The sequence below is a fragment of the Petromyzon marinus genome, chromosome 8 (genome assembly GCF_048934315.1).
Source record: "Petromyzon marinus isolate PM22_M1 ecotype Great Lakes invasive population chromosome 8, UKy_Petmar_22M1.pri1.0, whole genome shotgun sequence".
Classification (NCBI taxonomy): domain Eukaryota; kingdom Metazoa; phylum Chordata; class Hyperoartia; order Petromyzontiformes; family Petromyzontidae; genus Petromyzon; species Petromyzon marinus.
The window spans coordinates 9,072,957-9,098,555 of NC_133674.1; the positions used below are offsets into that span (position 1 = coordinate 9,072,957).

The 25,599-nt window shown below is 47.4% G+C and overlaps 2 protein-coding genes across 18 annotated transcripts in view; both read right to left on the minus strand.

Moving 5' to 3' along the window:
- LOC116940200 (protocadherin-15) overlaps window positions 1–6,889 on the minus strand; it is a 112,212-nt gene extending 105,323 nt beyond the window's left edge. For 7 of the 13 annotated variants that reach the window (XM_076065602.1, XM_076065595.1, XM_076065603.1 and 4 more), the window contains exon 1: window positions 5,876–6,692. The gene's annotated coding sequence lies outside the window, so the exon portion shown is untranslated. The other 6 variants (XM_076065604.1, XM_076065601.1, XM_076065593.1 and 3 more) reach the window with 5 other exon arrangements.
- Window positions 6,890–10,899: 4,010 nt separating this feature from the next.
- IPMK (inositol polyphosphate multikinase) lies at window positions 10,900–24,963 on the minus strand. Of its 5 annotated transcripts, none has more exons than XM_032949627.2 (8): window positions 24,860–24,963; window positions 22,153–22,214; window positions 21,516–21,725; window positions 20,917–21,002; window positions 19,496–19,592; window positions 18,762–18,934; window positions 17,297–17,378; window positions 10,900–17,072 (listed from the first exon to the last, which is right to left on the minus strand). In XM_032949627.2, the coding sequence occupies exons 3-8, from the start codon at window positions 21,694–21,696 to the stop codon at window positions 16,330–16,332; spliced, it is 1,362 nt and encodes a 453-aa protein (XP_032805518.1). In that variant the 5' UTR covers window positions 21,697–21,725; window positions 22,153–22,214; window positions 24,860–24,963; the 3' UTR covers window positions 10,900–16,329. The 5 variants fall into 5 exon arrangements, with proteins under 5 accessions (XP_032805518.1, XP_075921723.1, XP_032805513.1 ...); XM_076065608.1 differs by having other exon boundaries at window positions 10,900–16,550; window positions 16,872–17,072; window positions 21,516–22,214; window positions 24,860–24,961; XM_032949622.2 differs by having other exon boundaries at window positions 21,516–22,214.
- Between the last annotated feature and the right edge of the window lie 636 nt (window positions 24,964–25,599).

Below are 25,599 nucleotides of genomic sequence, written 5' to 3' on the forward strand. Positions count from 1 at the left end.
AAGCAAACAAATTGCCTAAACGATCGGAGATGTCTGTTGGAGGGACACTGCTCAGGAAACTACCGCACAGACAGACAGGACACGGCAGAAGTGATGGGACACAGAAGTGGATAGAATAAAGAGGCATGTTTGGGTTTGAACTGATCTTGAAAACGAACGGCAACGTATATGATGATTTAAGAATGTTTTTGATCAGCATATATTACCTGCTGTGACGTACAAACCAAAAATGAGAAACATGATACACCACATTCTTGGTTATTTCGGTAAAGTCACGTAGAAGGGAAATAATAAAATAAAACCAATTAAACAATAAAATTCTCACGACGTTTTAAATTGTTTTATTATTTCCCTTCTGCGTGACTTTGCCGAAAGAACCAAGAATATGAATCCCTGCAGTCACGAAAGCTTCAAATCGAAATGATACACCACCTCGAGTACCATGGCAATATATTATTTAAAATATATATTTTACGAGGTAAGCTCTATAATGCATAGCTCTTTTTCATTAGTGACCTGGCCACAAATGATATCGTGTGAAAATGTACAGCAGCCAAATACTCTAAAAGCATGTTTCTACATGTTTATAAATGTGGAGGGAAACACCGAGGGACCCGGAAAAAAATCCACGCGACCACGGCGAGAGAGAGACATGCACATTTTAAATATACAGCAGGTGTCTGGGTCGGGATCGAACTCACGACCAGCTGTGTACCAGGCGAAGTCGTTAACATCTCGGCAATGCGGCGCAGGCTTCAGAAATACCGCGCTCTCGTTCGCGAATAGTAACGCAGAACACGTAGCCACACGTAACTCCAACACATTCCTCAGTAACCCTGCCTTACACATTCCTCAATAGCAAAGTGAACAATGTATTCAGTTTGTTTTGTGAGTCACTATCAACGCAGCAGCAGCAACATCGCCAAATAAGTAGCCACAATGGCAACTGCTCAGACCAGGGGATCGGCCACCAGAGGCATTTTTGTTCGAATTCGGACAAAAAAAAATTCAATATTTCAAGAGCCGCAATGCACGCGAATACGAGACGGTCCTCCATAAACAGATTTTTTTTTTTAAGAGCCGCAGGTCGCCGACCCCTGACTCAGACCAAGCACCAAACACGGGAGACGGCGGTGAGAATGGGCTGCAGCAGCAGCAGCAGGAAGAACGCTGGCGAACGGAGTGGAACCCAAACTATGGACCATAGAGTAAGCCCACTGTGGAATGCGCTCCTTCAACAGAGGAGGAGGAGGAGGACGAACCTGCACGAATACTCTGCTGAAGCCCTCTCGTCGTGGCCAACAGACCTCGACGTTGACCATTCAGCTCCTGAACATACGTCCATCATACGCAATAGAATAGAAGAGAGTTTCTTACCGGCAATTCCGCATTCACATTCCTATCACTGAATGCCAGTAGGGTACACACCGAGCCCAGGCTGTGGGTGATGCTGCAGGCCCCCCTGCCCCCCTGCCCCCCCCCCCCGGCCGCTTCCACGCCACCACCCCCCGAAACTCGCAGCCCCCCAGACGCACTGGGCTCCCCGCACACTCAGGGTCTGTAGTCAGGGCCTCCTCCACCCACGATTGATGCGAAAATTACCCCCACTTTCTACACAAACTCAACTCGTGTGTGTTTTATATAAAGTATATGCATTTATTTTACACAGTTGTTGAGCACAAGCCCAAGACGCCAAGTGGTCAGCAACACACAGCACCATCGAATTTGTAACAAATGACAGTTATATAAATTACGTTAAGATAAGAAAACTCTTGTTTTTATTAAGCAAGGTTATCATTATTATGAGAGATTGGGAGAAAGAGACGGTGATGGGATTAGGGAATTCAAAGTGGAGCAGCGCAAAGGAAGAAGCAGAAAGAGAAGTGAGATGACCTGCAGTGTGGTGAGTGGATAAGTAGGTGAGTGATTTAGTGAGTGGATATGTGAGTGGGTGAGTGAGTGGATGGGTTATTGGGTGAATGAGTAGGAGAGTTAGTGATTGAGTGAGCGAGTGAGTGGATGAGTTTGTTGTTGTGACCTGCAGGTGGTGGATGAACACAGCGTGGATGAGATGAAGCAGTGTCTCAGACCAAATCCTCAACACGGGTGGAGGAGTCAATGAGTGAAGTTCAGGGAAACGCTAATCGGTGCGGATGTGTGTGTATGGTGGTGCATTGCTTAGCCGTCATCTAAGCCATCTCAGTTAGTCGACCCGTGGCACCTGGGTCTGCCCCATGACCTCCTGCCAGCGGGCGTTCGACATATCACGTGGCCTCAAGGTGCACATGACCTGGCACAAGCGTCGTGGTGACGAATGGCGGTTGTTATTGTTGCTTAGCCGGAGCGCAGTGGCTCATGACCAATTTCAGCAGCGAATATCTGAACCGGATCTGGGCCTCCCCTAGGACGACTCCACCTTAAATGAGGAGCACAAAAAGGGAGGCAAAAGGCAGCTAGATGGGCGTGGTGCTGGTCACTCAAACCCTCGGGTGCCGTGCTGGCCATAATAGGTGCTCGCAAACAGCACCTATGTTATTGGCTATAAGGGGGATCTTTGTTTTTCTTTGTGAGTACCGTCACCATCTTCAAGATATTCATTTCATGCCTACCTCTCCCCTCTCATCTCAATCTACTCCCCTCCACGCACTCACCTACCTCTCCCCTCTCAACTCACTCTACTCCCCTCCACGCACTCACCTACCTCTCCCCGCTCATCTCACTCTACTCCCCTCCACGCACTCTCCTACCTCTCCCCTCTCATCTCACTTTACTCTCCTCCACGCACTCTCCTACCTCTCCCCTCTCAACTCACTCTACTCCCCTCCACGCACTCTCCTACCTCTCCCCTCTCAACTCACTCTACTCCCCTCCACGCACTCTCCTACCTCTCCCCTCTCATCTCACTCTACTCCCCTCCACGCACTCACCTACCTCTCCCCTCTCAACTCACTCTACTCCCCTCCACGCACTCTCCTACCTCTCCCCTCTCATCTCACTCTACTCCCCTCCACGCACTCACCTACCTCTCCCCTCTCAACTCACTCTACTCCCCTCCACGCACTCTCCTACCTCTCCCCTCTCAACTCACTCTACTCCCCTCCACGCACTCTCCTACCCCTCCCCTCTCATCTCACTCTACTCTCCTCCACGCACTCTCCTACCTCTCCCCTCTCAACTCACTCTACTCCCCTCCACGCACTCTCCTACCTCTCCCCTCTCATCTCACTCTACTCCCCTCCACGCACTCACCTACCTCTCCCCTCTCAACTCACTCTACTGCCCTCCACGCACGCTCCTACCTTTCCCCTCTCATCGCACTCCACTCCCCTTCACGCACTCTCATACCTCCACCCTCTCATCTCACTCTACTCAAGTGTACAGGGTGGAATATATTGCATGCAGTACGGTAAGCAAATAAAATACTGCGCGTATAAAGAGAACGGGTAAGCTAGAGACTGTAGAACTGAGAATATAAACACCCATCTTTTGGCGACACCAGCATAAACAGCATATACATAGCATGTTACCAAATGTGCCCTGATATAGTTTTAGTACCACAATAAATCAGCAGACACTCCGCCTCCTTGCCATGTCTCTTCCTGTACATCAAACAAAATTATTTTTTGTTCACATCCCATCAGCCACACGGCGTTCTGCTGATGAGGCACTGAATGTCGAAAACGATTCCAGAGTTTCTGTTGAACGAATTCTGGTGAAATGATGCACTCCCGGGAGGGACATGTGGCTGATAAGATGTGTGAAAATGAATGCTCGTGTTTTATGCTGGAGGAACAGATATGTGAAGGAGGCGGATTGTGGGATTATCTGTTTTGAATAAGACGACCAAAGCAGCTTTGGGGAGTGACGTGGGATGATGGAGATGGAGGCAGCATGCGTGGGATGATGATGATGCGAGTGGGATGATGATGCTGGTGCGATGAGCGTGCAGGATGCATAGGTAGTATATGACTCGGGTTGTCAAATGGCAGCCCGTAAACCGGTAACCGTTTTCAGATTCGATTACCCGTTCTGAATGTCAGGCACCGAATTCGTTTCCAGTGGAGTGCCAGTCACGGACTCACCGATTGGCACGGGCCGTACGGTGGCCTAAATCACCGCGTGGTGAAATGTGCCCTCGTTCCCCAGCACGCAAGGTAATGGTGGTGGTGCAGCCCTGCACCACCACCAGCACGCAAGGTAATGGTGGTGGTGCAGCCCTGCACCACCACCACCAGCACGCAAGGTAATGGTGGTGGTGCAGCCCTGCACCACCACCACCAGCACGCAAGGTAATGGTGGTGGTGCAGGCCCGCACCACCACCACCAGCACGCAAGGTAATGGTGGTGGTGCAGCCCAGCACCACCACCAGCACGCAAGGTAATGGTGGTGGTGGTGGTGCAGCCCAGCACCACCACCACCAGCACGCAAGGTAATAGTGGTGGTGGTCCAGCCCCGCACCACCACCACCAGCACGCAAGGTAATGGTGGTGGTGCAGCCCGGCACCACCACCACCAGCACGCAAGGTAATGGTGGTGGTGCAGCCCGGCACCACCACCACCAGCACGCAAGGTAATGGTGGTGGTGGTGCAGCCCAGCACCACCACCAGCACGCAAGGTAATGGTGGTGGTGGTGCAGGCCGGCACCACCACCAGCACGCAAGGTAATGGTGGTGGTGGTGCAGCCCAGCACCACCAGCACGCAAGGTAATGGTGGTGGTGCAGCCCAGCACCACCACCAGCACGCAAGGTAATGGTGGTGGTGGTGGTGGTGGTGCAGCCCAGCACCACCACCACCAGCACGCAAGGTAATGGTGGTGGTGGTGCAGCCCAGCACCACCACCAGCACGCAAGGTAATGGTGGTGGTGGTGGTGCAGCCCGGCACGTGCTTGCGCGCGCCACCGCCGCTGGCAGCGAACGAGCCCTAGCGGGCATCTGTTCGACTCTTCCACGCTGAGTGGGCATCTGGGAAGAGGCGGAAGTGCCCACACTTTACCCCACCACAACATCGCTCGGCCGGTATTTAACCTGGGCGGTCGATGTAAGCGTGGTCAATGTATTTATACTCATGGCTGGACAGAGTCGGCGGCGGGGTAGGGGTGGTGAAATAAACTTGGCCCACTGTTTCAGCTTCCTCGCCGGGAGATGGAATCGAACCGACGACCTCTGGACCGCAGCTCCAGTGCGCTGTTGATCAATAAACTGTGGTGGAGGCAGCTTTGTGTTTTTTTCTTCAGATAAAGAGATAAACGTGCTATGCGCATTGCTAGACATCCACGTATGTGCGGCAAATCGGTAACCACTTTGGTTTTTTGACCGTTACATTTTGTTCGTTATTCAGGTCACCGTTAATGCAACAAACTCATTTGTTTTTCAACCCTACGTGGTCGATATCGCTGTGGGATTCAAATCGTGCGGAATCACCCATCTCCCTCTCGCATCTCGCTCAACACAATAACACGTGCTCCGTCGCTGATCCAGCAACCCCCTCCACTACCATCACCGCCAGCGGCAGCGGCCTCCGCTCTGACAGAGGTCGCTCTCCTTCACCTGGAATCCTCCCGCCCGGCCGAGCACCCGAAAATCCTCTTGCCCGTGGCTCTTAAGTGACATCCATGGCACCCGCCTTTAGCGATAGAAACACACTCCGTATCATGCCCGCGATGCGCATGCTCCTTCCCTGTGTGTCACCACCACCACCACCATCATCATAATCTCGAGATGCAGTGGCATGTGAGAGCTATCAAAGCACCGCCACTGTTGTGCCGCACGCCGTCACGTGGGCATCACCAGCACGCGGCGTGGAAGGGGCCATGGGATGGACCGGGGCCGAGGTGAAGATGTTGGCCGACGGCTCCGGGCGGACGCCACTTACCTCGTGTCTGGGAGGGCACGGAGCACGGGAGTCTGGGCACACGGAGAGCGGCGCGGGACGCCGGAGGAGAGAGAGAGAGAGAGAGCGGAGGAGAGAGCAGGAGAGGAGGAGAGAGAGGGAGACGGCGCCTCCCCCATCTCCTCCTCCGCACGCCGCGCACAGTCCCCGTTGCCTGGCAACTCCTCATGCAATAATCATGAGCCTGTTAGCAAGAACCTTTCTGCAAAGGTTAAACCACAAGCTGCTTTACAAAAAGAAGGATTTGTTGTTCAATGTTAGCATTAAAATGTGAACGTGGATGCGCGACGCGGGGCTGCATCACTTTCCCCGTTCCGCTGGCGCGTCCACTAAAGTTGATCGGGATCGCCTGGACAGTCGAACTATGCTGGGCCTAATCACAATCAATTATGCTAACGACTGCTGCCGCTTCGCTTGTCACGCAATTCGGGATGTAAGCCGCTGCCGACGATGTCGTCGTGTGGCAAATAATTAGTTGGAAACTTCCAAACGCCAGTCGCTTTGGATTCATGATTTGTTGGCGCTGCTGCTGCTGCTGCTCGTGTTGGCAGTGGCGCGCGCAAACACCAACAACACACGCAAACGCATTCGTCAACAGCACCGTGGCCTTAAAGGGAATACCAAGAAAAAAATAAAGCATCGCATTTAAAATACATCATAATAATAGACAACGTTTCGGGGGTAACGTCCCTTTATGTATAGGAAAAAAAACCCAAATAGGTTGTTACGATTTTAATGCCGAGCGAGAGGCGCTATTCAGCAGATCTGGTCCCATCGCAGCTGCAATGCAACCCGCGCTTGCGTAACTTACTGCCCTCCCCAGAGACGCGCCGAGTCGCAAATTCACCAGCCGCGTCTGCTATGCCGGCACCCAGCGTAATAGCCGCACGCGCACAAACCCGGGCCATCTCCGACGACGCGGCCCCTCTCTGGAAGGGTGATTGCTGTCGTGCTGTCGATGCACATCCAATCCGCTGGTAACGGCCATCCGTATGGGGTGGTGTGCGGCGGGGGTGGGGGGGTGGAGAGACCTTCAATAAGGCGTCACATGTGATAGTGCTATTCTCTCTGTTTTACCAACATGCAGGCGCGGTGTGTAATTTACGGGTGTTGTGTATGCCATGTTATAGCGAGCATCACACTATGCAAATGCACACCCGTAGAGGTGTATTGCACGGTCAGTAGTGATTTTCAGTATGCCACGGTGTTCATGTAAATTGCGTGTGAAATCGCAAATCATAATGTGCCATATCATCATCGTGGGCATGCATGCTGAATACGTGACTGTTGGTTTCCACTGTGATGATATGACGTTCCATTCTGCAGCAAACTTGAATTTATATACATCTGTTGGCATATACAATTCGTAATAGTATAAGAAAATGTATCACCTGCGTGGTCGATTTGCATACAAGAGACGTTCAATGTGTTATAATCTTCGTCGTATCATCATCGCCAGTTTCCCTCCTCTTTCCCTAATCCAATGAATGAGTTTTCTCTCTCTCCAGCATCTGATGCACGTCATGTGTAGATAAACCTTTCTTAAACCCCGCCTGCTCACGTGGTTGGATGGCCTCCACGAGTTGTGTGTATCTTGTTCTCTGTGACGTCAACATTCACGGCAACAATGCGAACGGATATCCCTTGATTAACGAACGTTCGGTTTACGAAATTTCGCGTTTACGAAATGTCAAACAAGCAGCAGCACCGGGAGGCTGCATCATCCATTCGCGACATTCCAGCAGTGCAACAGTAACACCTCAAACATCACATTTCCAGTCATTCCAACATGCCGATCTTTTGGTGAGTTCCTTGAAAAGGAAGTTGTGGGTTCGATCCCGACCCTGACGCCTGCTGTATATTTGGAGTTTGCATGTCGTTCTCCCCGTGGTCGCGTGGACTTATCTCCGGGCCCTCCGGTTTTTCAATCCACATTTAGAAACACGCGTTCAGAGTATTTGGCTGATATAAATTTTCACGTGATTAGCCACTGCGTTGAGCTGTCATTTGTGGCCAGGTCGCTTCTGAAAAAGAGTTATATAGCTTAGTGGGCCTTACATGATAAAAAGTAAAAAAAATATTTATATTTTACATAAGTCATTATTTAATCGTTTTAATCTTTTTGGCCTTTTGTATTTATTATTTTTTATATTGTAAAACTGATATATGTGTATAGTTTTACATTAGGAGTAAAGATGTAATGACTGTCCGAATCACATCCCTAATTTTTTTTTATTAAATTCGTTTTATGCATAGTATTTGAAGAACGTATCCCTTTCGTAAATCGAGGGATACCTGTATATGGGCGATCAGAGGCTGTGGTCTCCGGTTATTGAAGTCAGTTCCATCACTCTTTTTGATTGAGGTGTCCTCCTCTTTGTGTAAACATTCAGTAAAGATGTCTCAAAATGTTTCCCAACAACTGCCCATGCTTCTTGGGTGGCGTCTACACTTTTATAATCCTATCTCACATGAACAATAATTTGTGTATCGAGAGATACGTATATCTGGGAGAGATGTTGGTGATCCTGCACATGCCGGCGATAACCTGATGAGACCTGTCATCAGCAGGAGTCGGGATGTAACGCTTTATTTCTATGCATAACCGGTAACCGCGTGAGAGAGAAAAAATGGTTACCGGTTTGCCGCACAAAGAAACGTCTCGAGCAATAAACGTCACGCGTTCACCCTTTTAACTGAGAAGCGAATGGAGCTCCCGTGGTGTTAATGATCATCAGCGAGCTGGACTCGCATCGCAGAAGTTCGCCGTTTCGATTCCATCTCCCGGTTCGGCAGCTGAAACAATCGCTTCAAAATAAATTTGCTGCTGGGTGCATGCTTGGAACATAACGAACTCAAGTGCTTCGTTTGGGAATACGATTTCACGGCGTGAACACATGAATCACTCTCAACTCGTTTCATCGCTCATACTGATGCTCCTGCTGTTGTGGAGTGACTCATGCAGCCAGCTATGGCTACAGGGTTTTGGTGGTACATGTTATGTCGTTTATTGTGAAATTTCGGTCACAGTTCCTATGATCATTGTTACATTGCTTTTATGGCTTTATTTTGGTGATGTCGAAACGTTTTTTGGTTTGGCCATGTTTGTTTGTTGTAGTACGGAGTTAGACTGATGGCTTTAATCTAAGTTGTCTTGTGGTTGTTGTTGTTTGACTTGCATCCCATTGGGATTTTTGCACACAGCGTTGGTGTACGGTGCTTTTTTCTGGAACATTTTGCTGTTTTTTCCTGGATTTTTCTGTTTGCGCGTAGTCACTTTAAGATGTTTTCTTGTTCATGTTTTTTGTTTGTTGCGGTTGCACCCGATTCAAGAGCCGAATGGCTCACAGGGCTATACCTAATAAATGAAACTGAAACGGCGACGGCTGTTTTGGGTTCTCTTCCACTTCAACGATTCTGGGGCACCCCCCAGTGGTGTAACACATCACGATGCGCGCCACTAAGCACCATCACACCGGGCACGTTGCTCTGGCTAAGGGGCTGTCCATAAATGACGTCATTCACCTGGGGGGGGGGGGTTAGGCAGACATTTGTGACGATGTGTGACGAGGGGGAAGGGGGGGTTTGAGAAATGTGACGTCACATCAAAATGCGCAACTATAAATCAATATAGACACATTCTACTTAATTAAATATACCTTTTAATAAATTTTCTCCTACAACATCAGAGTGCAGCGCCACATTAAATACGCACTACAATGACAATAGTTTAAAGCGATTTGAAGCATGTTTTATTTTCAAAATGGAATTTATTTATTTTTTTGGGGGGGGGGGGGGGACAGAGCTTTGTGACGTCATATTTGAGGGGGGGGGGTCTGACTTTTTGTGACGCCGTGTGACGAGGGGTGGGGGGCAAAATCGTCCAAAATCGCGTGACGTCATTTATGGACGATCCCCAAACCGCAATGACGCTCTGTGCATTCCCGTGAATTTGCTCCAACACGGCTGCGACGCGTCTATCAAGTCGACCACCATCTGTCTGGCTCACGTGTGTTGTTTTACCCATGATGCAGTTCCGCGACAGAGTGTTCATGAGTTTATCGCCAGAGAAGTGACTGATTTTACAAGAGAAGTGGCATTCCTCTGCCGTTCTAGGGGGGTATGTACCCTGTCTACGAAGATACCAAACGTCTCGCCTTGGCTGGAAGATTTTTCATGAAGGCTGTCGTCCCTTTGTGAAAATCGCGATTTTAGCACCCGTCAAGAATGTTGTCCGGGTACACCAGGTCCTCAGCTGAGAACGGACATGCGTTTTCGGTAGAGTTGGTAACAGTTAACCGGTAACCGTTCTTATAATCGGGTTACCGATTCTGAAAGTCAGGTACTGGTAAGCGTTTTCAGTGGAAAGTTAGCCATGAATGCAATGATTTAGGACATCTACCCCAGGAGATGGAATCAAACTGATGACCTACGGTTCGCAGATCCAGCGAGCTCACCACTACACCATGACAGCTCCCTTCACTTCAACGTTTGTTGGAAAAAATGTGAAAAGTTATATTACAAAACATATACAGTAAAACAAATGCAGAAGGCTGCTGTTACTAGGTGAACACTACACAAAATAACATTAATTTCCAGCATGTATAAGAAGACAATATCAATTTCAAAGAAAATGTAGAGTGTGCAGGAGGCTGTTGTTCAAGGGTCAACACCCAACCAAATAGCAAACGTACGCCTATTTTCCAGAACATAAATGTTACACCGATCTACAGTGCACAACACACACACCTCCCACTAACTTTGTGAGAGGGACCAGTTTTTTCCCTCCTCCTTCAGAGTAAAAATCACATGGGAATGAAGACATGGATGTTCCGATGTAATTATTGGAGGGATGAACATCGATGTTAAAACATTGATCCATCGGAACTTAAACCCCAATGTGACCAATGTGTGGTGTTTTTGTCCATCCCTCGCTCGCGCCATGCAGACAAATAACAGCGTCACCAAGACCAGGCATTATTTTCTCTCAGGCAGAATACGACACATTTGGACTGTTAAAATAGTTTATTGACATTTGATTACGAATTTAAATAGAACTGATAAGCATATTAAATACGGTAAATCCATTCCAGTTATGTTTTGTTATTTTTAAAAATATATATTTTTATTGTTGCTTATAATGTAAAATGCTTTAGGGCTGTGAAAGTCACTGCGGGGCAACATCATTCTTCACGGGGGCGTGCAAGACACCATGGTGGACAGCAGTGGTTTAGATGGTTGATAACCGAAAAAAAACAATCCTCACAAATTAAAATGACTCTGGCGATGTGCTAAGTGCCAGCTTACAAGCCTCAAACCCGAGCCAGCCTTTGACTCGGCCCATCGTCCTCCCTCTGGAGGTAATAAAAATGAGCACCGCTCTGGAAAATTAAGAGTGGTCATCCTACCGAAAAAACTTGTCCCCACCACGGGAATACGGAATTTCCATCACTGGTTCAGTATGCGGCCACTACAGTGGAGTGCGTCCCCTTTGCTCATGTGAAGAGGCAATTTCAATTGAGTCATTTATAAAAGAGTGGAGGTCATTTTAATCAGCATTAGCGTAGAATTATAGCAATCTGACACACCGCGAACAACCAATGAAAACACATTGAGTTAAATCCACTCAAATGATTCAACTCTTTAAATAACGGCTGTCATCCTTAAACATCGTCACGATTAATAATGAACCATCAAACACCAATAATTGCCCGATCATATTTACTAAATGCCACACATTTAAACATTCACTTTTGAAAATAAAATATTTTAAAAAAACATTTGCAAACACAAATCAAGTATTCTCAACAAGAATAAGCGAATCTGTCATCCATATTAAAGTTTATGTACAGTAGATTCTCAACCAAAACAAACCCTAAAACCAACCACACTCTTGACAAGCTTTGTATTTTCTGTTTGTGGGGTAATTGTCATTACAGTAAATGTGCACTATAGCCCTGCATACCCAAGACGACTCTTCTCGGCTCATTTTCCACAGCCACACAGCCTGGACCGGACCATCTGGACCTGCGTCCATGCTCATCCACGACTCCTCGTCGTGAAGCCACGAGGTCATCTCAGCAACGAGGTGCTCATTCCGTGATGCCACTCGCCTCGTTCATCTACCAAGCCACGTTTGTATCATCACCAGTGTTCTTCATTGTAAGGCCCGCGGGCCACTGGTGGTCATTAGTGCGGTCCCCGACAATATACAAATGTGGAAACAATCCATCGTGCCGTCCAACCCCAATTGTTTCAAACGTGTGGCGGCCCTCACACTCATGTCTTATCGGCGAAAGTGGCTCCCTCTGAACATTCGTGAACACTGCCATATCCCGTTCTATAAAGGAGGCCCGCCTTCTTGCCCTTACCCGTTGCCACCTCACCCCGCGCCGTGTTACCACCTCGAGAGCGGCCATTCATAATCACCGGTGGCAGCAAAGCCCCAGATACACAATTCATAAAATAATTAACACAACTAGACCAGGCACACAGACATCAAAATGAGAGCTGGAAACGGACAGAAATGCTACAAAAACATAATTAAATAGACGAACAGATGGCCACCCTAAGAAAACAATTATCGGTTACACACACAGACACATTCATGCGCACTGACTGACGCACACAAAACACACAACTTCCCCTCTTCATTAATCGGCTGAGCCGGGTGAGTGATTAAATCAGAGCCTCGTGCGCATGCAATTCTAATTGAGGCGCCGCGTCGAGACCTGGGTGGGGGGGGGGGAGGCGCGGTGGTGATCAAAAAGAGAGCGACACACGACGCGATTGTGGAAAATCCACAATTGCATGACGGTGGAAAGATCGTCCATAGCGGCGTATCGCTTGAGAGACGCACACAGATCATCAGCCGGCCACAATCAATCGACTTTTGGATTTAGGACCTAAAACGATTTGTTGTTGGTTCAGTGTGCTGCGAAAAGCGAGCCACCTCGAAAGTGAGTGCCGAGGAATGAAGAAGGCCGAGAAGCTCTGCTGTTCGGGAAGGTGGCCAATCTTGGGTCGCGCCGACTCTGCGAGGCTTAACACTGCATCATTTGCTATCTTAAACACGTCTAAAACTGAATTCATCTTTTAACAACACTCCCCACAACTTTCATCCACAACCTCGCCTAGATCGCCAATCCAGCGACGGAACATGATGGGGGAGCTGCACGGGTGGAGGTGGGATGGGACGGGGTCACGGAGGAGCGACTCGGCTGGCATTGGCGCGGCTGTTGCCTCTGGATCGAGCGCAACTAGGGCTTGCAAAGCAGTTGGCCAGGGCAATGGTTAAACACGCTGTCCCGTTACTCCAGGTCTCTGTAGCCAATTACAGTTCAATACAGTACGTTGGTTAGCTGCATTTTTGCACGATTCCCAACTAGTGTCGAAAATGTTAATGCATCGTGTCGTGCCTGACATGGGCTAACGACAATCAATTAAAGGTGATGCATTGTGAGTTAACTGTTTATAATCCATGCCATAGTAGCTCGTGCACCTGCGTTTAAACATTACTTAAAGAGGGCAAGGTCTGTTGCAAAGGGTTACAGAATCCATGCACAAGTAGGATTTACCTTCTTCTTGGTTATTTCGGTAAAGTCACGTAGAATGGAAATAAAATAATAAAATAAAACATAATAAAATAAACCTTATTTCAATTTGCACCAAAATTCTATACCCTCCTTCCTCAATTTAGTGCAGTTTATGGAAAGTTTCTGCTTTATCTGCATATAAAGTTAAACTTTGCACATGTATGTCAGCAAAATACCCTCATCTCTTTGCAACGCCTTAAAGAGGTGACTCATCTCATGAACGGAAGTAATACGTCTCAAACACTCAATCAACTTTATATGAAACTGATTGTGTAGGAATGGACAGGTGGTTGTTGGATGGAATAGCACTGTTTAAATAACCATGCGTTTGTGTGATAATACCAACTAATGCTTCCCATTTTGCACCAATGGTACCTCCGAGGACAATACACTTATTCTTGTATTTATTCAACACTGTCCTTTAAAAATGAGGCAATTCCAGGATACAAAAATACTGTGCTATGTACAGTGCTGCCCATGCGGTTTCCCAGCACTGTGTTACTTTTAAAAGTGAAGTGGGCATGAAACATCGGCAATAATTTCTTCACAACAATCAAGTATAAACTATATTTTTTAACAATGTCAACCGTGATAAATAGAACACTAAGATAACCAATGTTGAGGTTTCAGGTATAATGATGTATATACGATTGAATTAGCCTAGGGTGAATCCAATTTATTTAGTTTTAAACTGAATTGGTCCGATCGGATAATCAGAAAAGTTCTGAGTTGCACTTTAAAGTCAAACGTCCTCTCAAAACTATAAGATGACCCAAAAACTCTGATCTCACACTCATCTTCCAGATGACAATATCTGCAAGCAATGCAATCAATAAACAACAGAGGTGTTCTCTCCGCATAAAAACAGTCACAATATAAGAACATTTAAGTCCGAGTCAATCCTCAGATATGAATGAAAATGTGCTGTGTAATGTAATGTCGGCACAACGGGTTGAAAGATATGGAGTTGCGAGTGTTAAAGTTAACTGCACTATTTACATGTAACATTCCCAAATAAAAGGTAAGAAATGAATATGTGGTCTGACCATGCAGGAACATAATTTGAGAAGTGACATTAGGGTCAAAGGGCCATACGCCATGGGTCATAACAGATCATCAAATTACTGGGGTGTAAAGGCTTACATCCGCAGCTTTTGAGATCGAGAGCAGAAATGTCAATTTTCCAGGCATGGCAGGGCACAATAATAATATAAACACTCACGATTCACCACACTGCTCGCACTGCACAACATCCACACTGCTGTCAAATTGACGTTGACGGGACCGATGCAAACGTTGCTCGAACAGCCGAGTTGTGCACGCGTGCCGAGTGCCACTTGCACCGTCTCCAGTGTGGATTCGCGTTACAGACGCGCGCCACATGAAGCGGTGGACACGGCCAAGCGGTAGCTCGTTCGCTGCTTGTTGCGGAGGTTCGTGGTTCAAATCCGGCAGGTCACCCTGGTTAATACTGCAGGTGTAATCATTGTGAATGCATACCGCCTGCTTCATAGTGGAGGTTAAAGATCCTGTGGCATCATAGGAAAGGAGTAGGCCATTGCCCGTTGGTGTCGCGGTCCAAATTTGCTAACAGGCTTCGTTCAATTCAATAGCCGACATTCATTCAATATTCAAACACTGAGCTGAGAGCCAAATTTGAGCTATTACAGCTTTAACAACGATATAACAATATTTATAAAGTGCATCTCATCAAGGATTTCAAAGCACGATATAAGACACTCAGCATTGCAATAAGTCACGAAATTAAAAACAAGGAAATAGAAAGATGATAAAAATGAACAAAGCCATTTGTTTAATTAGCTAAAAGTTAAATAAACGAAAGTGTACCGACAGGGTTGGAAATGGCAACTTGGCCGAGTGCATTCTCATAGCACGAGCAATTATCAATGTTTTAAATTATAGTTTTAAAATGGTTGTAAGCGCTGAAATGCAACAATTGTGTTTACATCCATAGCACAAACACAACATACTTCCTTTTTTTGAATATTCACTTCATGGAAGACAGCATGGTTTGATGGATCACGACAGAAATCACCATGGTGATCACTAGGCTCTGCAGCTGTTAATTTGTATTATTTTCATCATTCATATGTAACGTTAAATGTAAGATATATACGGTAAATAATAACAATGATGATGAATTGAGTGCTTTGCAACAGAAAAGCTATCAAGCAAGAATTTACATTGCTGATGAACCATTTTAATTATAGTTGAATGGTGAAAATGATTTTGGGAGTTTACACTTCAAAACATGAAGGCAGCGTTGAATGTCAACCAGTGAGTGGAATGGGACAGGCGTGCGTGCAGTGATGCAGTGCGATTTAGCAATCAATTGCAATTACATCTGTGTAATATCTCTCTTAAGATGTTAATGGAAGACAGTTTCCAAGAAGACAGCGGTAAAGGCCAATTATACCAAGTAGCTTCCAATGTACGAAGGCTAATATCATTCTTGCAAAGTTTAGTCTTGACCTATTCAATCACACTCTCACGTGAGTCGACTTTTCTATAATGAGTGCTCAAATAAAATAGCTTGAACGTATGCAACATACATGTTTGCAGTATTAGTTATTAACAGGAGCCTTTATGCTTATTTCCTTAAGCTCAATAAAACAGAAATATTGAGCACCTGAATAAATTTTTCATGGCGTTTCATAGTTGGAATGTTTTAACACAAAATTGGACAAATTATTCCAAGCCTTATGTAATTAGAACAAATTTAGGTTTACACAAATTCATTATTTACATTCGCATAGGGAAGACCGCTTGGTTTGACTAAAAATATAATACACTTTTTGTCGGATGAAGGACATGGCAAAACTAATCTCCTGCCTTTTCCAGGATTTCCCTGAGCACTGCAATCAAATTGTTGAGTCCGTAAATGTAGCCCTCGTCGACTTCTTCCGAGATAAATGCGTGAGCAAAATCAATCAGCTTCACATCCACGTGTTGCCTGCAAGTCCTCACCGTGCCGACGGAGCGCGCGTAGTCTCTGTGAACATCCTTGGTGCGAGACTCAGCCACTTGTCTGCATAAGCAACCTGCATTTGTGTTGTCCAAACAGGAATCAAACACGTAGGAAGCTTGAGTATCAGAATTACTTGTTTGCAACAAGTAAACATTTGGCTGGCAAACATCCACAGAGGTGCACAATTTCACAAAATGATTGCCGATTATTGCCTCTTCTAAACCAATGCTGCCAGGAGGCACATCAATAATAGGACCAGGCACAGCTGACTGCTCATGACAGGTTGCCTCGGTGGCGGCAATAGGGTGAACTGCTAACGGTGGGTCACGTTCACTTCCAAAGGCCCTGCTGTGTGTACACCCGTCATGTGTTCTGCTGGCTGCTTCAGACTCACACGTGGCTGGTGATGTTGTCCGTGTGGAATGAACGGTCTGAGGAGGAGCATTTCCTTCATATACCATGAGCAGAGAGCTACTGTAAAAATTCCATATCCGTTGCTGTTGAAACCAAGTGTAAATATTCTCCAGCCTCTGTATCACACACTCCAGTGCATCCAACCGCAAGCAATGCCCATTATGGAAAAACTTGGAAATGCCTGTGGGTACAAACAAGAAAATCAACTGAATGCACAAACCTTAAAGTGGCAATACTCCCGCAACTAAACGTCCCACTATAGGCAGAGGAACTAAAACTGATCCCACTCTGCACAGAGCAACTCCAAGCGTTCCCTCTGTGTGTAGAGCAGCTCCTACAGCCGCCACTGTGTGCAGAGTAACTGCTTTAGCTAAAATAAAACATAATTAAGAATAGACTCCTCACCTTCTCTGAGATTATCTGGCTCTAAACTTCTGCCAAAGAATTTATCATAAACAACATCAGTGTTTGTTTCAGGCTGGTAAACCTAAAAGGAGAAACAAGCCAGTCAATTGCATAAGACAAGGATTACAATTCACCAACTAATTCACAATCAACATTGAAATGTTAAGCAGAAATTAATAATGCAACACACGTAGACCAACAAAGCAACAATAAAATTAGTGTTTTTAAATGTTATATAGTGGTGGATAGCACAAAGCAGCCAATCCACTTTTGCAGAGGAAAGTAAAGGGAGCAGTTGGCAGCACAACAGAAGGGTCGCCACCTTCTCGACTGTAGACCAAACCCAGACGTGTTTCTCTGTCAGCCTGGGTCTAATAACACCATGCAGTTTACTGCGATAATGTTTTTTTTAGCGCCACCAGACCTCAGTACAAATCAATTCCTGGCACCCGAGCACAGATACCAATTCTCCCAGAATGTCCAGGTCAAACCCGGGAAGGTGGCGATCCTACACACAGTGGACGTCTGCATTGCTCTGAAACGGTGTGTAGGCGGTTGAAGAGAATACACGATCCATGTTTAGATTTCTACATAATCAAAATAATTACATTACACGGAATTATTTTACTTCATGTTTTGCTTCGTGGGTCATTGTGATCAGATTGAGAAAATCACTCCTGTTGTCAACACATCGTATAAAAGCCTCCACTCCAAGCAAAGTGCTCAATTCATCAGCACGTTGTAACTTTTACAGGCACGTTAATTTGGAATAAAAATGTCTTACACAAACATCACGTTAAGCATATATAGTAACACATTTAAGTCGTATTGCTGGAAGTTATTTTGACAAAATTTGTGATAGTTATTATATATTTTTTTAGAGTTACTGAGCACAGGCCCAAAAGCCCAAAACATCAAGTGGCCAGCAACAGTCCTTTCAAAGTTATAACAGATAAAGAGCGTGACATACTTCTTGAATTCAGAAAGGTTGTCATACAAGCTTTGGAAGAGAGACGATGGGAGGGAATTCTAAAGTTGAGCAGTGTGAGGGAAGACGCAGAATTGGTGTGACCTGCAGTGTGGTGAGTGAGGAGTTGTTGAGCGAGTGGATGAGTTGTTGTGACCTAAATTGTGGTGCTTGAGCACAGTGCAGATGAGACAAAACAGTCAGTGTCTGGTGGACCGAGCCCTCATTGTCGGTGGTGGTATCAACGTGAAAATAACCATGGTAGTAGCTAAAGAATGTATGTATGCTGAACTTATTTAGCACAATACGAGCCAACGGTGCTAATGGGAGGGTAGTGAGGAGGGGACCGACCACTGATGAGCGAACGACTTGAGTGAAATGGTGAGCGCTGGGTCATTAATAAACCCAACTGCTTTACATTCGTTTATATCGAGATATATATATGTGTGAATGTTGTGAACAGTGAGGCGAACTCTTAAGTGTGACAGTAACACTGACTCTCATGCCCAGAACAAGGAATCCGATCTCTTGCATAAGGGGATACTTGGCCCGCTCATAGTCCACTTTTTCTTGTGAGGCACACGGATCATAACTCTGGCGTCCCATCTTCACATCCATAATGCATGGCTTATTGAATTTGCATGTCACATCTTCTAACTTCAGATACACAGCTGGCTTACATTAAAGAAACATCACACAATGCATTTTACTTTTAATACCGTTGCTGAGCACAGGCCCAAAACTTCAAATCAACCAGCCGCAAGCAGTACTATTCAAGTTGTAATAATGCATTCCTTGCATTAAGCAAGGTCATAACAGATTCGAAAAACACGCAAATAATACCTACAATTATACCATTATTTGGGTGGCAGGATGGTACAGTGGTAACACTTGTGCCTCACAGCAAGAAGCGTCTGAGTTCGATTCCCAACTCGGGCACATTTCTGCGTGGAGTCTGTATGTTCTACCCTGGTCTGCATGATTTACTGCAAGTTCTCTAGCTTTCTCCCTTGATTGAAGAAAAAGCCCATCATGTAACCGCTATTGGGGAAATATCCCAATGCTGAAAAAAATACCTACAAATTGGGACTACACAAAGCAACACACTGCTCTACTGTGAAAACTTTGCAGGAACCTCTTGAAAATTAGTCTGAGACTCCACGAGGTTTTCCTTGGTAAATGAGCATGATAATAATACATAAACCAATAAATGAGAAGAATAAAAAGGATACTATTGGGAGAATTAGGAGGTATCCATGTGCCCATGAATCTTGGAACTTGTTCTCGCAGGAAGATAATTCTCTCGTCTTTACATTCGGCATTAAATACCTGAAGAGACAGAAAATATTGGATTACCATTATCGAACTGCATACACGGCAACCATATTTGATCACGGTGCACACCAAAAAAAGATGAAGGAATGTTTCCCCTTATTTCAGAGAAAACAATAATCTCCAAGTGGATTACATCGATATACAAAAGGGGTGATGTTTTAGTTCTCAGCATGAAAAGCAACTCCCTGTGATGTGAACCCACTTTACACGCAAATACAGAATTGTGTGCATGACAGCAGCTCATAGACGCAGGCCACTGTGATCATTTAGATAAAGGGGTGATATCATGGCCGATGCCTACACCACACCTCCTCGCTACCAACACTCCCTGCCCTCCACCAGATCCCGCGGCTGCTGCGTAGTTAACACATTGACATGCATCACCTCTAAGATATGCCCTGCCATCTCCACCATCTTGTTAGGTCTTCCCCTTAGCGACTGGACTCGTGGAGACCACTTCAACGCCTGTCTCGTTAAGCTGCCCTCCCCCACCCTGCACATGTCTGGCCCATTGCAAGTGTTTTGCTAATCATATCTACACCATTCACCTGTCATTATTCTCTTCCGGACTTGTGCATTGCTTATCCTGTCATGCCACATACCCCAGTGATGAATTTCCAACAAGTTACTTTCAAACTGATCAGGGTCCAGCTCTCTGATCCATACAGGACTAGAGGAGCACTCTTGCCTCAAATACCCACAAACACACACTGCACTAATCCTCCCCAATACATCCAGTGGTATCTAAACTAAAACATAAACTTGTTTTTATTTTACCAGGTAAGGCCCACTGAGTTATATAGCTCTTTTCAGACGTGACCTGTAAATTTATAGCAGCAAAATACTCTAAATACTCTAAACGCATGCTTCTAAATACGGAGGGGAAAAAAATGGAGGACACGGATAAAGAAAACCACGCGATCACAGGGAGAATACGCAAACCCCAAATATACAGGCACCAGGGTCGAACCCACGACCTCCTGTATACCAGGCGAGGTAGTTAACATCTCACCACCATGGCACCCTGCAACGGTAGAGTTTAACACATACATTTTCACGGCCGCTTGTAATCCAAGTGCAGTTTTCTGGGTTGGGTCACGCGTTGAGTATTTCTTCTCTCAAGCACTCCACACGCACTACTTACTGCGCAGGCAGCTTCAGGCGTTGAATATTTCGTAATCATCTGTAGCTCACTCATTAAAATCCTGAAATTTCCCAAATCAGCATGTAGACAAATCTTGAGAGAAGAAATGGTCAACACGCAAGCGGTGCTTGTAGGGTGTTAGCCGATGCACTGGCTGGTGTGCACCGTTCTCACCGTTTTGTAGAAATCCACCTCCCTTTGTCCCCGTGGAGGGGGCTGCACGTGTTTCAGCACAGAGCCGTCGGGGTGCTGCCGCATGCCTGTGGCACACAACCCGCAATGCGGGGCCAATCCGTGGCAACGCCACCAGAAATCCCAACCTCAACGTTTGGAACTTGCTTATAATGTATTTTGTGTAATGGAAGATAACATCAGCTTTGAAACCAGGTCAAGTATTCCAACTCAGTGATTCATATTTCATGACATACATCCCATTTAATGGGGGGGAGGGATTGAATAGTTGAAAATGGTCTGGTTTTGGAATGATTTTGAGGATCTAAAATTGGTATTTAGAATGACAGAAGCCCTATGAATGTCTGTACAGAAGACAGCGAATTAGGTATTCTGTAAAATTCTTGCCAAATAGGTATCAGAGCTTTTAAATTGTTGTTATAAGTGAAATAAAACAGTCCAATATACAAGTGAATCCTGAATCGATTTTATAACTTCACTCATGATAAAAAAAATGGGACATGAACGAGTTAAAACGTGAGCCACTTTGCAAATGCACGCTACAAACATTCTTAAAACAAATTAACAAAGTTATGCCATACCGAGGCCCTTCTTTTTCCCATCCACATGTCCAGCCACTTGGTGGGACAGAGGCTTGAGTTGTGCACAGCAAGCTGAGTGTGCGGGTGCCGTTTCGGCACAGTCTGAAGCATCGCTCCGGCCTTCATGCGAGCCACTGCTGCCTTCCAGCCACTTTCCAATTCTCCGATGTTCATCGTCCATTGCTGCACTTCCTGACGACAGCCATGGGTCTTGTGGGGTAGGGTTGGGATGTTGGGTTCGTTCGGCCTGAGGATTTACGCCATCTATTCGTGCAATTACACTTGCGCTGGTTGTCTCATTATCGTCGGCTTGCTTTTTATACATGTCAACTGTGTATTTCGCTTCATGAATCTTCTTGTTATTTGGAAGAGAACTCAAATGCCATGCTAACATTTAACTTGTGTGATATTGAACGCACGCAAGCATGACCAACAGTGATAGTTCAGCTGTTTTTTTCTAGGATTGTATATTAACTTCCCAATTACTTTGCTCTATCTCAACTAACATCTAAGATTTGCTGTCACATGTCTATAGGATATGTTCTTTACAGACATCTCACATTTTAGCACAAAATCAGATGCTAGATTTGACACTCAGACGAAACGTGTATTTTATCTAGCATAAGTTTTCACTTACGATGCTGTTCTTCATCGCATGCAAGCCAACGTGTTAAATCTTAGGAAAGTGAGGATATTTTCCTGAAAAAGACAATTTTAAGTCTATTTTTAAAGCACCGGCAATATGGTCAATGTGCTACTTGTGTGTTCATTAAACTTTCGTAGTCAACGATTGAATACAGTGCATGTCATTACACATTCCAGTCCTAAGTGTCAGTAGGGGTTGTGGAATTATAAACAGGAAAACATCCATGCCAAAAATGTCCCATTAATTGGGGATTTTTTTTTTTACATTTTAATACATGTGAATAAAAATACTTATTAAAAATGTATGATCGATTGAATCAACGCTGAAATAAATGCTTTGCATAGGTAATATGTAAACGAGCGTGTACATTTTTTGAAACCAATACCTTTCATTAGCACAAATAAAATTGCCCAGAAAAAAATCAACACTCAAGTGACTCGGTATAGTATTGCTAAATACTGGAATTGTTCGTTCATACTTTTTAATGAAACCACACGCAAGATCAAGCAGCATGGGCATGCAATCAATGGCTGGGCATGTGGCTTCTATGACCCTCGCTTGCAAGAGGAGCTCACTCATGGGACTGTGTCCTGCCAGATATTTCAAAAGGAACTGTAAGCCCCTCACACAATTCAGCCTGGTCAAACCCAGCATGGATCATGGGCAGACCAGTTTGAATGTTTCAAATCAGTACAGGTGTTCTTGTAAATGAACTATGTGGTCATAAAGATGTTAAATTGCACAAGGGACCAAGGGAATCCATGCCGCACCCCAAGTTTAACAGAAAACTTGCTGTCACTTACATCGACGCGGCTTTAATAATATTCGCTCACTCTCAAAGAGAATGACTCGAGAGACGCGAGGAACCACATACGAGTGGGTAGACTGCAGCCAGGCAGTGAGCCGGTGCTGCCAATAATTGCCCAAGATCTGCGGTCCTCTATAAATTAAGGTGTTTTCGGCCAATTGATGTTCATGCATGTGGGAGGGAACCGGAGCACCCAGAGAAAACCCACGCACGAGGGGCGACATTCTATCCTATAGAGATTAAACGGAGATTAGCACGCATTTTGCCGGTACGCATTCTCCTGGCAGGCCAGGGTATGGCATTGCTGTGACTCACCAACTTACATACACTCCCGCACACAAACACAGACACACTCGCAACACCTTAATCCCTAAACCTCTCACACACTCTCACTCATTCACCCTCGATCACACGATCCCCCACTCTCATAACCCTGACTTTCACCCTCACGCACTCACTCTCAGCCTGTATTTTCACCCTCTCTCCTTACTCTCACCTTCACCCTCTCTCCTCACCCCTCATACTCTCTCTTCACCTCTCCTCACTCCTCAACCCTCACCCTCTTGCTTCACCCCCTCCTCATCCCTCGCCCCCCTCTCCTCATCCCTCACCTCCCTCCTCACCTCCGTCTCCTCACCCCCCTCTCTCTCCTCACCCCCCTCTCCTCATCCCTCACCCCCCTCTCCCTCCTCACCCCCCTCTCCCTCCTCACCCCCCTCTCTCTCCTCACCCCCCTCTCCCTCCTCACCCCCCTCTCTCTCCTCACCCCCCTCTCCCTCCTCACCCCCCTCTCCTCATCCCTCACCCCCCTCTCCCTCCTCACCCCCTTCTCCCCATCCCTCAACCCCCTCTCCCTCCTCACCCCCCTCTCCCTCCTCACCTCCCTCTCTCTCCTCACCTCCCTCTCCCTCCTCACCCCCCTCTCCCTCCTCACCTCCGTCTCCTCATCCCTCACCCCCCTCTCCCTCCTCACCCCCCTCACCCCCCTCTCCCCATCCCTCACCCCCCTCTCCCCATCCCTCACCCCCCTCTCCCCATCCCTCACCCCCCTCTCCCCATCCCTCACCCCCCTCTCCCCATCCCTCACCCCCCTCTCCCTCCTCACCCCCCTCTCCCTCCTCACCCCCCTCTCCCTCCTCACCTCCCTCTCCCCATCCCTCACCCCCCTCTCCCTCCTCACCTCCCTCTCCCTCCTCACCTCCCTCTCCCTCCTCACCCCCCTCTCCCCCCTCACCCCCCTCTCCCCATCCCTCACCCCCCTCTCCCCATCCCTCACCCCCTCTCCCTCCTCACCTCCCTCTCCCCATCCCTCACCCCCCTCTCCCTCCTCACCTCCCTCTCCCTCCTCACCTCCCTCTCCCTCCTCACCTCCCTCTCCCTCCTCACCTCCCTCTCCCTCCTCACCTCCCTCTCCCTCCTCACCTCCCTCTCCCTCCTCACCTCCCTCTCCCTCCTCACCCCCCTCTCCCTCCTCACCCCCCTCTCCCTCCTCACCCCCCTCTCCCTCCTCACCTCCCTCTCCCCATCCCTCACCCCCCTCTCCCTCCTCACCTCCCTCTCCCCATCCCTCACCCCCCTCTCCCTCCTCACCTCCCTCTCCCTCCTCACCCCCCTCTCCCCATCCCTCACCCCCCTCTCCCCATCCCTCACCCCCCTCTCCCTCCTCACCTCCCTCTCCCTCCTCACCCCCCTCTCCCTCCTCACCCCCCTCTCCCTCCTCACCTCCCTCTCCCCATCCCTCACCCCCCTCTCCCTCCTCACCCCCCTCTCCCTCCTCACCTCCCTCTCCCTCCTCACCCCCCTCTCCCTCCTCACCTCCCTCTCCCTCCTCACCTCCCTCTCCCTCCTCACCTCCCTCTCCCCATCCCTCACCTCCCTCTCCCTCCTCACCTCCGTCTCCTTCACGCGGCGCCGCCTCCCGACCCCTCGACCCCCACGGCGAACGCGGAAGTGAAAGCTGAGGACGGTTGCCGGATATCCGGCGTGACGTCACAGAGGCGTGTGAAGACGGCCGCCATCTTACCTGGGGGGGGGGGTGGGGCGTGCGCCATTGGCTGCGAGTTGTCACTACGCGAGGCGCGCGGCGTTCGTCGTCTTCGTCGCTGTTCGTTCCTCGTTCTGATCATTGATTATTGCCGATATTAGGAAGCCACCTGGAGGCGTGCACTTTTGAATCGACCAAATTGAAAGCGCATTTATTTAACAAAACTGCCTTTTGTGTGTGTTTGTTTAGTTTATTGATTTTTTTATACCTGCTAACCCCTTATCATTGCCCCACCTTATTATAGACAATTTGGTCACCCCATGCCCTTATAAATGTCAACGTTCATCCGATACAACACATTCCTGCGGAGGGAGCTGGTAGGAACGTTGGGTTGCTCGGTCAATGGCCAGGGTCAACGGCGGCACCACGTGGTGTACTCCGCAAATATGCCCGACTGTGAGGGCGGGCACAGGCCGGCGTGAGTAGGTTAAACGTTGAGTTTTATAAGGGCACCACGGGGTGACCAGCCCCTCCCCACCCAGCCCCACCCCTCCCACCCCCCACCCAGCCCCACCCTCCCCACCCAGCCCCTCCCACGCCCCACCCGCCCTACCCAGCCCCTCCCCACCCTCCCCAGCCTCCCCTC

Bases quoted from the DNA above. Each gene is read 5' to 3' on its own strand.
- IPMK (XM_032949622.2), bottom strand. From the start codon at position 21,909: ATGTTAGCATGGCATTTGAGTTCTCTTCCAAATAACAAGAAGATTCAT. The intron at 18,935-19,495 runs GTATCCTTTTTA...AATGTAAGCCAG, and splicing joins ACCTCCTAATTCTCCCAATA to CTGTGTATCTGAAGTTAGAA. The intron at 17,379-18,761 runs GTCAGTGTTACT...TTCTCCTTTTAG, and splicing joins TCCTTGTTCTGGGCATGAGA to GTTTACCAGCCTGAAACAAA.